This window comes from Phlebotomus papatasi, chromosome 2, assembly GCF_024763615.1.
Source record: "Phlebotomus papatasi isolate M1 chromosome 2, Ppap_2.1, whole genome shotgun sequence".
Classification (NCBI taxonomy): domain Eukaryota; kingdom Metazoa; phylum Arthropoda; class Insecta; order Diptera; family Psychodidae; genus Phlebotomus; species Phlebotomus papatasi.
This window is the reverse complement of record NC_077223.1, coordinates 79,644,744-79,662,842: the sequence shown is the minus strand read 5'-3', so window position 1 is coordinate 79,662,842 and position 18,099 is coordinate 79,644,744. Positions and strand designations below refer to the sequence as shown.

The 18,099-nt window shown below is 35.4% G+C and overlaps 1 protein-coding gene across 18 annotated transcripts in view; it reads left to right on the top strand.

The window, feature by feature from the left end:
- Nucleotides 1–18,099, top strand: part of LOC129804580 (longitudinals lacking protein, isoforms F/I/K/T-like) — a 150,251-nt gene that overhangs the window by 1,445 nt on the left and 130,707 nt on the right. For 8 of the 18 annotated variants that reach the window (XM_055852004.1, XM_055852001.1, XM_055852016.1 and 5 more), the window contains exon 2: nt 15,103–15,287. In XM_055852004.1, coding sequence (XP_055707979.1) covers nt 15,114–15,287 — 174 coding nt within the window. In that variant the 5' untranslated portion in view covers nt 15,103–15,113. Of the gene's footprint in view, nt 1–479; nt 553–7,122; nt 7,317–15,102; nt 15,288–18,099 lie in introns of those variants that run through there. The other 10 variants (XM_055852005.1, XM_055852002.1, XM_055852012.1 and 7 more) reach the window with 2 other exon arrangements.

Sequence of the window (18,099 nt, the reverse complement as noted above, 5' to 3'; positions counted from 1 at the left end):
GGGAAAAATGTAATGTGGCTTTTTGAGAAGAGAGGTCTATATACACTGTGCAAAAGAGAATAAACTCCAAATATTGAGCCTTGTAGAATTTTTCCCCATATACACATAAATACTATCCGAATCCAGCACACTACACACCTCCCCTAGTTTGGGAAAAAAGCCCTCCTATTGTTGTTCGTTTTGGTAATTTGAACATCTGCCAGGGTAGCAAATGTGAACTTACAAAACCGACTCCTCGTCCGTTTTTCCAACAGCCAAACGTCCCACTGGATGCCAAACAATTGACTCTCTCAGGCCCTTGTCGCACACACTGCTGGGAAATATAAAACTTTGGGGTCTACCCAACAGGAAATCAGTCTTCAAACATACGCTTATGTTCCGTTTTTTCTTTTTTTATTCATTTTGTGCCTTTTGAATAAAAAGGGGGTTTTCTGTTTTGGCACGATAAGTATCAATTCCTATTTTGTTTCTATATTCAGATTGCAATCTGAAGAAAAAGAGTCGTTGAAGACTTTTGGTGAAGCTTTTCTGTTCAAGAAGTCATCTAATAAGGTAAAAAATAAATAAATAAACAAAAACAAAAGAAATCCAAAAGTTTCCATAACCCAAACTCCACGGGATTTTCCATTGACATTGTATACATTATATCTCGCTAAATTGCACAATCTAAATTTTTGAGTAGCAATGTTTTCACGGTAATTTTTTCCAAATTGGATCACTTGCTTTGATGATTTGAAAAGTTAATAAGATTGAAGCCAAACCATTTGTTATAATTTTGTTGTGGTTTTTCGGCTTAAATTTCTGTGCTGAATTCAGCAATAGCCGGAGCTTTGAAAGTTCATTCTTGATATCATAAAAATGGGAGGGGGGTATACTTGCTTTAAGTCTGTAATGGAGATTTAACAGATTTCCGTAGATAAAATCATAAAGTGGTAAAAATGCCATGAACTTGATGTAATATTATTTCCATTGTTTTCGCGTTGTAGAAGTTTTGTTTTCATAAATTTTTATAATTTTGATCAGACACTGAGGAATGCCCTAGACACACTTATGACTTAAGCCGAGAGACGACTTGATAACATTACAAAATTTACAACAATAAAATTGGTGTTCAGTGTCGCTACACTTTTCAACTTTATACAATATTTAAAAGTTTTAACATGAATTTTTACAAAGTTTAGTTTATAAAAATAGTGAAGAAGAAAATTAAGAATAAAAACTTCATAAACTGTATTCTTAAAAGAATTAAGACGAGATGGAGTCCATAACCATAAGATCTTGTATAATAGGATGTGAACTACTGTAACATTTTTCCTGAAAAGTCGTTGAAATTTTGACAACAAGATGATCAATAGTTTCAATTTTTGCTATTTCGTGTAGCCAATGTGTAGGAGTGAAAATAGGTAAATTTAGTATCAACCTCAAAAATTTGTTTTGTACAATTTGATGTTTAGAAATATGTGTTTTACCACAATTTCCCCAAACTGGGCAACCGTATAAAAGGAATGCTCTGACAATGGCTGTTAGAACAAGCATTTTATTTTTCTTGAAAGTTTAGATTTTCTATGAATTAAAGGATAAAAAGAAATTTGATGCATTTTAGCGCTTTTTCCTGGGAATGGTGGATATGCTCTTTCCAAGTTAAGGTTGGATCAAAAACAAGGCCAAGATATTTTAAACTAGAGGACCATTAGATATTTTTGTTTTGAAAAGTTATTGAGCGATCTGGCTTAAATTTGGCAGATTTCCTTTTTGTAAAGAAGATTGCGTTTTGTCAGCATTTAACTTTAGTTTCCACTTGCTGCAATAATCAGCAAATTTCTCAGCATTAAGGTTTAGCAAATTTATTATTTTATTTGGATTCTTAGGAGAGTATAAAATCGCCGTATCATCTGCGAAAAGAGAAACATGGCAATTCTTGAATATAAATGGTAAATCATGTACAAAAATGTTGAATAAGGTAGGACTGTATCGTCATGACCATGTCACATATAAGATTAATATTAAGATTAATACTTTCTGAACTGCGAGAATGGCAAAAAAAGATAGCAATTGTTTTATCTTGCTTCTCTCTCACATTTCCCCTCTGCGTACGAAGTTGGCAGCACTACATAGCTCGAAAACTGACCGAATCACAGTTGGCACGCATGGAAAATTGCTCGTGTGCCTGTAATACGATTCAGAAATAATTTAATACGAACAGTAATATCTTACTCATCGTATTAATCCACTAGAGTGTACTCTTTCTAACACACGTGATTTTCCATTTAAAATTTTGCATATATTAGATGAGATCATATATTCTGTCAGTAGAAGAGGTAAAAAGTTTGGAGTGGTATATCTCAGCTCCTGATGAACATAATTGGATGAGTGAACTATTGTTGGAAAGCTTGGTTCATTAGCTTTCAGAATCTGGTATACGTAATTGGCTATGGGTAAATCATGGTCATCCAGAACCATTTATGTCGAAGAAGACACTTTTTGCAACCTCTTTTTTGGCCATCTACTTCTGGGACCAGGAGTGACCCACAATTCTCGCACTTGGACTGTTCGTTAGAGGACCTCAAAGGGTATAATTTGTAGAAGAAACTTTTTTTTTGGACATCTTACTTTTTTTTATTCATCGACTTTTGCAAGAATTTTAACATTTTACACGCATAGAAAAAAATGACAGAAATCCTTCTATCTCATTTTCTGGACAAACTAATGAAGATATCGACTTGGAATGTTCTAAGTACTCCCCCATAAGTTGATGCAAGGAATCCAAATATCACATAAATTTCATCCCCACGTCTATCCTTCCCCTCCAGAAACCACTCTTTTAGGATTTTTGTAATTTTTTCCTTGCGTGTAAAATGTTAAAATTCTTGCAAAAGTCGATGAATAAAAAAAAGTAAGATGTCAAAAAAAAAAGTTTCTTCTACAAATTATACCCTTTGAGTCCCTCTAACGAACAGTCCAAGTGCGAGAATTGTGGGTCACTCCTGGTCCCAGCAGTAGATGGTCAAAAATGACGCTGCAAAAAGTGTCTTCTTCGACATAAATGGTTCTGGATGACCATGATTTACCCATAGCCAATTACATATACCAGATTCTGAAAGCTAATGAACCAAGCTTTCCAACAATAGTTCACTCATCCAATTATGTTCATCAGGAGCTGAGATATACCACTCCAAACTTTTTACCTCTTCTACTGACAGAATATATGATCTCATCTAATATATACCTCTCTCTCCGGCTTTTCTTAATATTAATATTAATCTTATATGTGACACCACGGTCAGATCTATCAAGGCCGGAAAGCTTGGAGTCAGAGCCGAAAGCTTTGGGAAAATCGTCTTTCTAAGCTGATCCATTGATTTTTTAATAATACCATTCTGTGCTTTTGCATTTTGAATGTTGTAGCCTAAATCTAAGCTATACGTTGTTAATACATAAACGGTCAATATTTGAAAATTATCAAATACTTTCCCTGTCTGGAATGAGATCGAAAGATTAAGTTCATGGACAGAGGAGGTAGTCTGGTTGGTTCGTTCAAGAACATGGTAGCAGGGAGCTCTGTGCTCAGGGACCTTAGGAGTAGTTAGGTTATTCCAGAGTCCCGGACAACAAAAATATCCTTATTCACGGCGAACAGACTGGGCTTTCCTACATGGTCATTGCCTTTTTACGCCTTCATTGCTTTTTTACACGTGGAAAATATATTCAAAAAATTGCGGCACCAAACCAATTTTTGCATCAATTTGATGTTTTTTTCCGTAATTCTCAAATTCGGTGGTCATTAATTTTGACTGATATTTTTACGAAGCTGCAAAATACAATTTTCCTGAGCTGCAAGGGTGGTAATTTTTATGAATTTAGCTTCACCCATAAAAACGACCCCATTCAAGCAAAAGATTTTGACGGTAAATAATAACCCTAATAAACCTCTATAACTTGGAATAGTTGGTTTTTCGAAAAGACGCAGTGTGCAATAATGCATAAAATATTATACATCAGAATTGCGATTTTAGGCTCATTTTTTTTTATTTTTGCCTTTTGGACCCAGGAAAAAAGGCCTAGACTTCCAAGTTTGTCAGGAAATGTGAGATGTAGGACTAGCTTCTAGATTATAGTTCATGGGTGAAATTCATTTAGAAACTTTTACGAAGCTGCAACATTACGAAGGTGCAAAACCTTTTCCTATATCTAGGACAAATAAGACCATATGAGGATAAATTCCTTATTTCTATTCCTTTAAAAAAATTATAATCAGCGAACGCATAAAAGAGCTTTTAAAACACTAGTTAAACATTCATATTAGGAGTATATTACAGTGCAAAGCAAATATTGCTATATTAATGTTATAAAAAACGGTCAGTGATTAAAAAAAACGATAAATAAATGTATATCTAATTTTTAAAAAAATAATAGGAATATAAAAAAAATAAATAATGAAACGGTGCTAAGCAAGAATCGAACTCGAGACCTTTGCGTTATAAACACGTTATACTTCAGAGTAAAATCACAGATTTGACCACTAAGGAAGAAGGTGCGTTGAAGCGTCGAAAGCTTTGGCGAAGAATTTTGTGTTTTCCTGTCCTGAAAGGATTGCACGCCCTGATGCATCCGGAGGGAGGTCATCTCCTTGACTTTCTTATGCTATTGCTGTCGTCGGTAATCTACCAAAAAAATTTCACTAGTAGTTAACGTAGGGGGAAGCGTGGTGCCTCTGAATTTGGTCATCTTTGAAATAGAGCTTTATCTCCTATTTTTATATGGAACTGAGCCTTATCATAATGCAATTTTGTTTCACAATTGGTTTGTTTAAAGAAAATGGTTTGAAGATCGCTGACGTCCTATTGATCGAAACATTAAAAACGTTTTATGAACCTTCGAATTTTGGCTCATTCACTTTATGTCATGTTTTTTTATTGTTAATTTTTTTTCCTAAAACTCGTACTAAACAAAATATCAGGGTTTCTATATAAATTCTAGAATCATTTTGTTTACCTGTCTCAATGCCCCTTTTGGTTTAAGATAATAAATTTCAAGATCAACGTACAAGTACAATGTCAACAAATTTAAACCGATAATAGAGATAGATTTTGATAATTGTCTTAGCCTAATTGTTTTCATGTTAACTTTTTTTTTGGTTCCATCTTCAATTTCTGATTTTCGGTAAGCTTTCAATATTGCTTGGGTGTTGAATCTTTTAATGATACCACATTGGGCAGTCGGGAAAGATTCCAAGTTTTTCTCTTTGAGAAGCCACTTTGAGACACATCCCTACGTGTGCGTGCTTGAGAAGTTTAATTGTGCATCCATTGGAGCACCCATTTGGCTGGTTTTTGACTCTTGGCTGAGAATTTCATTGGTTGTAAAAGACGAAGTATGCACACGCACTCGAAGAAACTTCACATTGTATGTTGAAAAGTGGAATTTTTCCTCTCTGGCTCGTTTTTCCCTCTGTACCGCCTCTCCCCCAAAAGTCAATTCTCTTTTTTTCCGTTTCTTTTTCCCATCCCAAGGCAAAGCCAACTTTAAAATTCTCCAGACTCGATCGTTTCTTGTTACGATGGTGTGTGCAAAAGAAAGATGAAAAATTGATCTTTTGAAGAGGCAGAGGTAAATGGGGGAAGGTATTTGATGAAGCCCCGAAATGGCTTTTTTTCTCTTGGACATGAGCACCCAAGGGTGAGGCGACATGCGGGGATACTAACCACTATACTACCGAGAATACAGTAAAACGATGTGAAAAGTACAAGATGTATGACTGTGTGAAGGATAGGGAAAAGAAGGAAAAGAAAGAAAATAGGCAAAAAAGAGGGTACACTTTTATGAGTTACTTTTATAACATTTGGGAGTTTTGGGATGAAAAGTCCAAAAGTTTCTCTTACCTTTGTGGGGAAGAAGGTATAAAGAGAGACATAAAGAAAATTAAAAACCCAAGCTCAAGGAATTCTGGGAAAAAACACACGAAAGAAAAAAGAAAAGGCACAAAGCAATTAATATTATTTCCAAGAAGAAAAATACCTTTCTTTTGGAGCAAGACAGAAAATGAGGGTGTGACGGGGATAGGAGATGATATGGGTAAAGTTTTGAGAAAAAGCATTATTGTATTATAATCTTTCCTCACGATCCCAGCAGACTTGGTGAAACTCCTCAAAGTTTCTCAAAGTGTGGTATCCGTAAAGAGAGATGATGATGCTTCGGCGGTGCTTGGGACTTGTCGGAGTTTTTCAGGCGGGAGGAGAATGCGCAGAGGGAGGATGTGGAAAGTATTTGGAGAGAAGTTGAAATGAGATAGAGAGGCCATTATATTGAAGAAAAAGAGATCAGAGAGCAAATTGGTGTAGTATGTATGAATGGGAGAATTTTATTTGGGTCTCTTCTGATGAAGATTGGCGCAATAGTATTGGTTTTTGGGTTGCTTTTCTGATGATGATGATGATGAAGTTCATGCAACAGAGATGGCACGATTGATGTTGGAGAATGAGGATGAAGGAGAGAGGATGAAGATGTGGCCAAAGCCAATATATGGATATGAATATATCCCCTAGGTAATACGTCAAGCACTAAACAAAAGTTTGACTATCTCACTCGCACTTAGTGTTGGCCTATGTTGGGTTTTTCGAATGGAGCTCACACTGCCTGTGTGCAGAGTGTGTGCGGGCATCAGGCAAGTGGGAATTTTCCCTCGGCCCCTTTTTTTTTTTACTGCTGCTGCTGCTGCGCCCGACTGTGAATGCTTGAAGCACAGGAGGGGCGCACAGAGAGGATGGCTTGGTCTCTGAGAATTATAACTCTGGGAGACTAGTGCTGCCATATTGGATGTGTTCTCTTTTTTTTTTTTTTGGATATATACATATGAGACGCGTTCATTTTCTCAGAGCGTGCTTTGGCAAATGTCAATGTGTATGTGAAAAGAGGATTTGGTATTTTCACGAAACAATTGGGAATCGGGGCACAGACTTGGGTTCTCTCTCTCTCTCTATGTAGCTTTTGCGTGCAATGGGTATCTTTGGGTATGATTGTATTTGGGTTTTATGAGAGCGGTATATGGGGCTTTTTGTGTGTATGTATTTGTGTGGTGTGTGAAACGGGTGGATAGAAAATTTTTCCTTGAGCGATCCTCAAAGTAGTGTGACGCGTTGAGGTGAAAGGACGAGATATTTTCTCTACTGTTGGTGTGACGCAGTATTATACAGGGAACAAAAGGAAAGACGGTATAGGGGGTGAAGAAGTGAACTTGTACAGTGTTTTTTAGGAACAAAGAGTGCGTAGCTGCATAAATGACAAAAGGATATATCTTGAGGAGGGATCTCAGCTTTCGGGTAATTTTTCTTTTGTTTTGCTCCTTTGAAACTTATTACGTAGTTATAGATCCTTATACGTTTATACCGTTTATAACCTATAAAGGGGTTTACATTGGATTTAATGAAGTATAAATGCCTATTCTAAGAATATCTCTGATACTTCTCACTCCTTCTAATGATTTTCCATGAGTACTTGTCTCTGTCTTTCTGTATTTGACCCCCTTAGTTGAGCGCGGGGGACGTTAATGTACTTGGAAAGTTGGTAGTCTCATACTTGTGAGAAATTCTCATCCGTCCCCCATCGTTCGTCATCACATAGTGTGTAGTCGTTAGGTTCGTTTTAGGTTTCCGCTGCGTCATTTGCCAGTGGATACTAATGTGGTTGTGCTTTTAAGCCTGAAAATTCTTGGTTGATTTTACTTCTCTTCAGGTTCTGTATTCTTCTCTTCTTTCCCTTTGGTTGTTGTTTTTTTCTTTTTTGGTGTCCAGAGAATTGTGAGTTTTGTCTGAAGTTTTGTGCCAAGCCCAAAAAGAAAAGCAACAAAAAGGGGGACCCTCAAATACCCTCTTCATCATACCTCATCCACCCGTCTCTCCTCTTCGTTTCTCTTGAGTGAGAAATGTGTCTCTTTGAAAAAGGCAAAGCTGAGTTATTTTTCTTGTAATAAACATGGCATACATGCAAAAAGCACACCAAGAAGACGAAGAGAAGTAAAAGAAGAAGAAGACAGAAAAAAAGGAGGAGAGAAGAGGTTTTGTGAAAAGTGGAATAGCATTTGCCTGAAGCACCAACAAGCGCACACAAGAAAATTGAAGCGAGCATTAAAGCTTCGTTCTTGGGTGTTTCAATATATATATATATTCAATTGTGTGGAGTGTGAATAATATTAATGAATTGCCTGGGTAAGCGAACGGAATGAGAGTGAGAGAAAGAGATAAAAATTCGCGCATTTGCTTTTCTCAATTGAGAAGCTCTTTCAATTCATTCTATTTAAGTAGTATCCATCGTGCTTTCATACATTCTTCTTCAGTCTGTAAAAGAAGAGAAAATGTTTTTAGTTGGAGTTTTGGTTTCTGAAAGTTTTCTCTCTAGTGACCCCCTGTAGTCTTTCTTTTTTTTCTTCTTTTGATAATTTCCCCGGGTAGAAAACTAGGTGTGTTGATTATTGTGAGTACATAATCTCTAATTCCACAAAATAATAATAAAGAGAGAGGAGGATCTATTGGGTGTTGTTATTTTGAATGCAGCGAGGAAAAAAAAGCACAAAATAATGACGTATAAAATATTCTCATCCGGTCTTTCGAGTGGCTTCATTTTAATTTGGTGTTGGCTTTCAATGGGAAAACTTGGTGTGTGAAATTGCGACGATAGCTTTTTTTATGTAACACACATTGATGGTGTTATGCTGTATGTGTTAATTCCATTTTGTTTTTTTTTTTTATTTTTCTTTCCATTTGTGATGTGAATTGGATGAGAAATTCTTGGGAAATGTGTTTTAATATGATGATGATGGGGAGAGAGATTTCAATGAATTATAATATGTTGCTTAGAGAGGCGGTTCTGGGGTCTTTTTAATTGCTCGCAGGAAAAAGTGAATTTTCTAGATAAAAAAAATGCTTTTCTCTCGTCAATTGTATGTGATTTTCTTTTAGGATGTGTTGCGTTGAGAGATTGAAAGAGAGAGGAGTCACATTTCAATGACCCCCTGGTAAATGGGAGATTTTCATGATGGTTAAATAGTAAAGATAGAGAGAAGTGATGTGGAAAAGCAAAGACAAGAGCTTTCAAAAGTGTTGGTTTTCATAGGAAGAGGAGAAACTGAGAGATTCCAAAATGGAATTTCCATTGAACATAGATCGGTTTTTCCCTGGATAGTAGTAGTAGGTTGGTAAAATTCTGAGAAACTCAAGTAGGTTTTTTTTTCATTTGAAAATGTTTTTTTAGGGAGTTTCAATTAGGAAAATCCCAATTCTTGATGGTGTCCAAATGAACCAATACCTTGGTCAGTTGTTGTTTTTCCTTCGTTGAAGAATATTGTAATTCAAGTCAGTTTGACATACTTCGAAGTCATCGCATTGATAGAGAATATAGAGGAGTTATAAAGTGGCGTGCAAATGAGTTTGGAAGGTTCGTGTGTGAGTTAAGAAGTAAATAAGTCGTAAAATATTTGCATGTGCATATTTTATTAAATAGTTTATATCTCTACTCGATATAGGTATAGATATAAAAGAGTATTTCTTTTTGTTGTTTTTTTGGGAACGAAGGAGAATATCACACGACGACGGACGAAATTGGGAACGGGTACGATTTTGTCGTCTTGACTTAAACCTTAGTATTACAGGGGACGAGAGTTCTTTGAGGGTGTTTTGTCCAGGTATTGTGTTAAAGAGTAACCTGAATTTGTGAGAAAGAGACAGAAATATTGTTAGGATCTTTCTTTTGGGGGTTCAGTTAATGCACCACAAGAGTCACAAAACAGATGCGCCATAGTGGATTTAATAAAGGAAAATGGTGTTGGCGTCATGTCCAGCTAAGAGCGGGGTCGCCGCCATCATGAAAATGCTTTATTGATATTGATTTTTTCCTAACAAGTGAGAGACACTGTGTATGTGGAAAAGAGAGCATAATATGGGGACGATGATGTTTGGTGGTGAAGGAAGGAAGGAGAGAATGGAAGAGAAAATAAGAGGATGTTGGATGAAAAAGAGGGGTTCATGTTTGGTTGATTTCTGAGTTGGGTATCGTGCTGTGTTTTCTGCCTGGCTATTTTCACTCAATGCTGCTGCATATTTTTTTTATGGGCCCCTTGCAATACTAAACGAAAACTGTTTGGGTGGTTTAATGGTTTTTTTTTTCCTATGTTGTTCAGAATGCAACTCAACATTCACACAAATACATGAAATTTTCAAGGCTTACGTTCAAGTTGGTTGTGCTATATATCCTGTAGGGTTTCTCCCCATATATGTTGCATTACCTACGCTTCTTCTACATCTGGGGTTAGATTTCCTCCCTCTGATATGTGTACGCACCACAATGCAATTCTCCATTTCGGGGTTTTTGGGCTATTGTATGGCTCTCTATGTCCCCTTTCATAATTTTCCTGGCATTTATGACCCCTTTTCTTCTTAAAACGTGCGCTCGGGCATACTTTATACCGATTCAGGATGAATATCACCCCATTTTGGCGGGGTTTTTTCGGATGATTGCAACATACAACGAAACAACCGTAACGTGTGACCATTCGATGAAAATTTCCCACTATTGTCTGGATGAGTCATCCAAAAAAAAAGCTTGTCTCTATTTTTCCTCTCCTTCCCACTTAAATCTCATTTGAATATAACGAGCCGTTGTTGTGTTGTTATTGGTTGGTATAGTATGTGTGTTGCTAATTTTACAACGAAAAAAAAGCTATACAGCTTTTAGCTTCTCATAATTGCGCACTCCTTAGCTTTTTCAACGTTTTCACATTGACGATCTCTTTCTGCTGGTTTCCTCTCTTGTCTCCGTCCCGTAATTCTGGCTGGGATAACATAGTAGTTGGTCACATTATCTTGACCTTCAAACTTGATTGCCATTGCCGCATATTTTCTTGAAAGCATTTTATATTTCATGTATTACACATTAATGTATGGTGTGTTGTATCGCCCTCTCTCACTTCTCTATTCGCCTTTTTCACTTACTCAATTCACTCAACAATATCATGTGAGAGAAGAAAAATAACACATCAACATTTTTGCGATATAAAAGCCCCCACAGTGCTTTTTGTAACACAAACATAAATTATGGGAATAGTTGTTGTTGTTGTTGTTGGTTGGGAGACTTTTGTATGTTGTGTGTGCAGCTGCGAGCAAATTATGCACAGTAGGACCCTAGTTTACGGATGTAATTGGATTTAATAATGAAATGTTGCTTTTGGATCCACATCAAGTTCGTTTTTCACGATGAAGCTTTTGTGTATTTCATTCTCAAATTTAGCGTCAGAAATTAAAAGTTTCCAATGTTGATGGAACAAAGCTTAAAGCTTACTCCAAAGTTTGATAGGGTTGTCTTCGCCATCAGTCCAAAAGTGAAACATAACTTTGAAGTTCGAAGTTGCTTGAAGTTTGATTTACTTTACCAGAGTATCACTATCTTAACCATGCAGATATGTTTTTGACTGGATTACTGGATAATATATTTTATAAAAATAATATTGTCTCATTGCTTAAAAGAAGGAAAAGGGTTTCGGATTAATATAAAATGGAGTGTTCTACGAGATAATTAGTTTTGGTCATGGCTAAATTTCCAAAAAAACGAAATAGACAGTAACCAATAACTAGTTGTGACTGATTACTGTCAAGAATTTGGCCTCTGATCCTTTATGTTTCCGGGATACCTTTTGGATTAGGAAAGTAACATGAAATCTAAATTCAAATCTCTTTTTCGAAAGTTTTGCATATGTCTATCCCACTCTCTCACTCTTCTTCTTTTAAACGTCACGACGTGTTTGAACGTCATGACAAATTCAATTTAATTTGATCCAGTTTTGATTGCGCAAGACTAATTTACGAAAGTAGACGTATGTGGAACATTCGAAAAAGAAAAGGATGTGAATATGTGTACCGGCCAATTACTGACGAATTTTACAGCTAAGCATTCTTGAAGATCAGTCTGAATCTACTTGGGTCTTTATGGCTCTGACATACTTTTTAGATCAGGAAAATATCATGTATTCCAAATTCACATCCCTTTCTTTCTTAAAAGCTTTGCTTAGTGTGTATTCTACTCTTTCGGACTATTCTTTTGAACCTCATAAAAATTCAACTTAGTTTAATCTAATTTTGAGACCGAAAGAATGGGATAAACTTGCGCAAATCTTTCCAGAAAAAAAGGGACGCAAATTTTGATTTCATGAAATATTAGCGAGTTAAAAGTTGTGCCAGAGGCATTAGGATTGAAATTATCTTAATCCTCAATAAGAGGGTCGCAATTTGGTTTAATTTTGCAAAATTAAAATTTCAGGAAAATAATCCATTAATCTCGTTCCAAAAATTTCTAATTCTTAAACATTTAGTAAGGGTACTGCTAACTCTAGATTTACATGACAAAAAATAAATTCAGCTTTTGGTTATCTTTCAAATTAAGAAAGTTTGTGAAAGGCTTAAGCGATCTTCACACTAGAAGTTTAGCCTAGTTTCCGAAGGTCTTAGAATCCTAAATGGCAATCAATTTTATTGCTCTTTCAGAATTTAACAGGTCAGTTGTCTTTAAAAATCCAATCTTAAGTAAAATTTTCCAAAATATCTTAATGGATAAGAAATTATTTCAGTTAATACGGGTTTCAGACTTGAGGCTTAGCCATATGGACTAAATTCTATAATTCCTTATCAGGCAAGATTTTTGAGGAAATTGCTGCCTTGGATTGAATATTAAGGGCAAATTAGCCATTAGATTTTGAAAAATTAACAAAATTGTTTGTTATTAAGAATTTTGAGGCAATGGCCAAAACTCCAGTCTGAAGCCGGTATAAATCATATGGCTAAGCCCTTAGGTCTGAAGGCCGTATTACGGAGTTATTATACTAGAAAATTTCACATTAAAGTTAAAGTGAAAGTTGCTGATCAAAACTTCTAGAACCACTTGAAATCGCTGATTTAGAAAGGACAGAATCCGCCTGAATTGGTGAGAAAATGGTGGCGCAGAAACTACCCGAATGACTGCAATAAAGTAGTACCTGATGAAAATTTAATGAGCAAATTTTGCTCATAAATTTGCTCAATTCTCATTAATTTGCTCATTAATTATCAATCGTATTTATGATATTTTAATCTATTTAAACCAATTTTTGTGACTTGAGTCCACTTTTTTATCACTAAATGAATCGATTTCTAAAAGCTCTTTATGAAAATTGCACATTAGGACACATATCAGCAATAATAAATGTGAATCACATTAAAATTTTAATGTGAAATTCTCTAGTGTGATACCACGGTTAGGATAAGTGTTTCAGGTTTAGCCCACATTTTGGCTTCGAACATTTGATATTTTTCCGATTTCTTAAAGGATTATGGTGCGTGCGAAGCCTGAAAGCCTTCCCCTATCCTAGATTTTTTCGCACTGCACTCACTATCTTTTGAAGTTTCAAGTTAAATCGTATTGCTAAACGTAAAACTGACATGAGAAATTTTGAGTTTTCGCCAATGGATTCACTTTAAGACCATTAAGGTTTTTATTGCCTGCTCATCACTATATGGTTGATTTAAAAAGCTTTAAGCGACAACATCAACATTCCCCATCAGTTGAACAATTTTATATTTTTATTGTTAAATCTGATATGGTTATATAAAGCTTCATCAAACTCGTAAATGAAGGTTTAACTGTGCTCAGTTTTATTTTCTTGAATTTCCAAAGTCTCTCGAATTCATTTTGCGATATTTTCCATTCGTGCACACATACTTGGTTGATTTTTGTGCTTTTATGCCGGAGTTGTCGAGAGAGAGACGTGTTGATTTCCACAACTGTATTTGTGCCTTGTTCGTTTTTTGCTCATTTTTCTTGACAACTATATGTATATCTATATATATATATATATATATTTTGCTATGGGTGCCGCATCTTGAAAATGTTTGCGTGTGCTTTTGCCACAAAGTCCAACATAAAAGTGCGATAGGGATGGAAAATATGTAGACGTGGTATGGTGTGCTTGAAATATAAGTTGGAATTGAATGGGTTGGGAGGAAAAATAATATAAGAAGAAGAAATGTGCAAATAAAATATGGCGATTTTTCACAAAGTAATACATATATGTATATATATTAAATATAGAAATTGATGATGCACTTTTGTGAGGTTTTGAAACAAGAAAATAAGATCTCTTTGCCCTCAAATGGTGCTTTGGTATTTCAAGAAGGCATCACGGATATTGACTGTATGGTAGTACATTTTCTGCATATGGAAAGTTGTGAGCTTTCTTGTCTGCGAGGCGCTTGCTGGTTATTTTTCTTGGAGAGAGAGAGAGAAAAAAAAAACTTAAAGAAAAAAGCTGAAGGTATAATTGTTCGTTTTCTTCCCTTTTTTTTTGCTTTGCCCCCATGTCTCTTTGAAATTCTTTTCACATCACTCTGGCAAAACTCACACATAAAGAATGACGAGGAGAGAAGATGATGGAGAAAAGACAAGAGTAAAATGAATTTTAACATTTTTAGAAGTGAAGAAGGAATATTTGTGTGAAAAATTGAGAAATTGGAAGAGAAGAGGACGACAGAGAGAGAGAATGATGGTAGATGAAAAGACGAAAAATATTTTTCGTATTTCCTCCAGAATATTGAGAAAAAAGAATGATTGTATGTGTGTCTTTTTTTTTTGTTTAGTTATTTTTCTTATTTAGCTCTTTCGTTGGAAAGAAGAGCCCGAGAAAAGAATGTCACGAAGTTTGCTTGGCAGAGTCTGTTGAACGGTTAATAAACCATTTTTCGTGGGTGTGGAATTAAGTATTCGTCTCCGGAGTTGGGTTTTCTTGATCGTGTAACGCGAATGTGGAGAAGAACTTTTATGCCCTCCCCCCAAAAGTTAAAGAAGTAAAAACACTTATTTCTCTGCTACATTCGCTATGATTATTTATTCCAATATAAATGGTGATTTAAGTCTTTAAACTTTTTTTTTTGTGATATCTACGCTCTCTCACCAAGGCACAATTTATGCTCATGAAATCATTCTATTGTCTCGTCAATTTAATTCTTTCTTTTTTTTTCTTGGTGTGTTTTACTTTTCAATTTTTCTTAGAATTTTAATTTATTTTTTATTTTATTTTTTGTGTCTTTGCAGAAAAACTAAAAATGGACGATGATCAACAGTTCTGTCTACGATGGAACAATCACCAGAGCACACTCATAAGTGTGTTCGACACACTTTTGGAAAATGGAACGTTAGTTGATTGTACATTGGCGGCGGAAGGGAAATTTTTGAAAGCACACAAAGTTGTTCTCTCCGCGTGCAGTCCGTATTTTGCGGTGAGTTAATCATATTTTCTTGCGAAGAGCTTTTTTTTTGTTGGTGTTGTCTGTTTTATTGAAACTTCGACATTTCTTTTCAAATTGATATATGGTCACTTCCATTCCATACTATTCCATTTCAGAATTAATAATTTTCAGATTTGAAGACATATTTGAAGTTGGAATTTGTCGCCCTTTTATTTTACAGAAAATCAATTTTAGAATTCTGGAAAAATATCCTTTTGACATATTTCTACAAATATCTAGTTTGCCGCTGATTTAACAAATTTTTTCCATATTCTGTACGGAAGAACATCCTTCTGAAAAACTTTTACCAAGATCTGGTTGGCCGCAGATTTCACAAAATTTTTCCATATTCTACATGGAAGAACATCCTTCTGACAAACTTTCACAAGAATCTAGTTGGCCGCTGATTTTACAAAAATTCTTCATATTCTGCATGGAAGAACATCCTTTTGACAAACTTTTACAAAGATCTAGTTGGTCGCTGATTTAACAAAAGTTATCCATATTCTACATGGAAGAACATCCTTTTGACAAACTTTTACAAAGATCTAGTTGGTCGACGATTTAATAAAATTTTTCCATATTCTGCGTGGAAGAACATCCTTCTGACAAACTTTTACAAAGACCTAGTTGGCGGCCGATTTAACAAAACTTTTCCATATTCCGCACGGAAGAACATCCTTCTGACAAACTTTTACAAAGATCTAGTTGGCCTCAGATTTAACAAAAAAGAAAAAACTTTTCCATATTCTTAATGGAAGAACATCCTTCTGACAAACTTTTACAAAGATCTAGTTGGCAGCCTATTTAACAAAAGTTATCCATATTCTGCATGGAAGAACATCCTTCTGACAAACTTATACAAAGATCTAGTTGGCCGCCGATTTAACAAAACTTTTCCATATGCTACATGGAAGAACATCCTTCTGACAAACTTTTACAAAGATCTAGTTGGCCGCTGATTTAACAAATTTTTTCCATATTCTGCATGGAAGAACATCCTTTTGACAAACTTTTACAAAGACCTAGTTGGCGGCCGATTTAACAAAACTTTTCCATATTCAGCACGGAAGAACATCCTTCTGACAAACTTTCACAAAGATCTAGTTAGCCGCCGATTTAACAAAACTTTTCCATATTCCGCATAGAAGAACATCCTTCTGACAAACTTTTACAAAAATCTAGTTGGCAGCCGATTTAATAAAACTTTTCCATATGCTACATGGAAGAACATCCTTCTAACAAACTTTTACAAAGATTTAGTTGGCAGCCGATTTAACAAATTTTTTCTATATTCTGCATCGAAAAACATCCTTCTGACAAACTTTTACAAAGACCTAGTTGGCCGTCTATTTAACAAAAAAAAAAAACCTTTTCATATTCTACATGGAAGAACATCCTTCTGTCAAACTTTTACAAAGATCTAGTTGGCTATCCTGTTGACAAGATTTTAACAAGATCGCCAATTTGTTGGCTTAAAAAGACTTCTTTCAGATGAATATGTCTTTTAAAATGACAAAACTATTCGAAATCGATTTAGAATAGTAGGGAATGGAATCGTTGATGAATATTATATTGACTTGTATTGGAAAAAAAATTGATTGAAGAAAATCATTCAGTCTTCATTTTCTTTTAACATTTCTCTTCACAATAAATGGGTGTATATTTTGCTCAAGGGGATCTCTGTCTCTTTCTCTGTTGTGTGTTATTTCCTTTACGAGCAATTTCTCAAGATTGAGCATATTTTTCAGAGAGCAAAAAAAATTATAGTGATGGTTTTTTTTTTGTGATAAGGCAAGGTGGAGGAGGAGGGGGACTACCGGTATGAAAAATTAGTTACATATATTTGAGGGCATTTTCGAATACATTTTCATGATTGATCACACTAGAGTTGAAGAAATCGTCCATTTTATGTATTGATCGTGGTTTTGTTGTTGTTGTTGTTGTTGGGGAGAAGAGACAAAGGAAAATCACCAGAGTTTATGTGGGAATGAAAAGACAGTGAACCAGACAGAGAGAGAGAGAGAGAAAGAGAAAGAAGGTGGGAAACATGATGATGAGGTTCATGGAGACAAAATCCCAAAGTTAAAAAGAAAAAAAATAAAGGAAAAAATAAGGCATAACTGAAGAGAGAAAGAATAAAGAAAAAGATGTAGCCAATATTCGAGGTGACGCTTTACATTTTATATGTTGGTAATTCTTGTATTTTTTTTTTTATTCGTATTTTGCTCCCAAAGAGGATTATGTTGCACGACGGATGTGAGTTGTGCGCAAGATCCCACCTTTCTATCGATCGAAAGCTGCGGCTGTTGAAAATTTCACTGGGTGTAGTATGTAGGATATATATATATATATATAATATGTAGGTGTTTTTTTTCGGGTGGTAGTGTATTGGTGGAGAAAAAGACTACACAGTGATTTTCTACCGGAGGGATATCGCTTCTTTAGGTATAATGATAGAATATAGAGGGTCGTTTGAATATCAGGCTTGGGAAACTTGTGAAAAAGTACTGGGGTAGATGATGATGGGAGGATGATGTTGGGAAAAGAAAAGGACTTTTGAAAACACCCTCGAAAAAGAGGGTGAATACAACTCGATCTTACATAGATATTATGTGTAAGGGAGCCAAAATGAAGAGGGAAAGATGGAAAGCGTGGGCCCAAAAATAATCCTTGGTTGTTGGTATTATAGGGAAAGAGGAGACATGATGCAGAGTGAGCATCAAAACCAGGCGTACCCACCCTAACATATCTCAAAGTCTCCCTATCACATCTTGCTATCTTTTTTGGGGGAAGGTTCTTT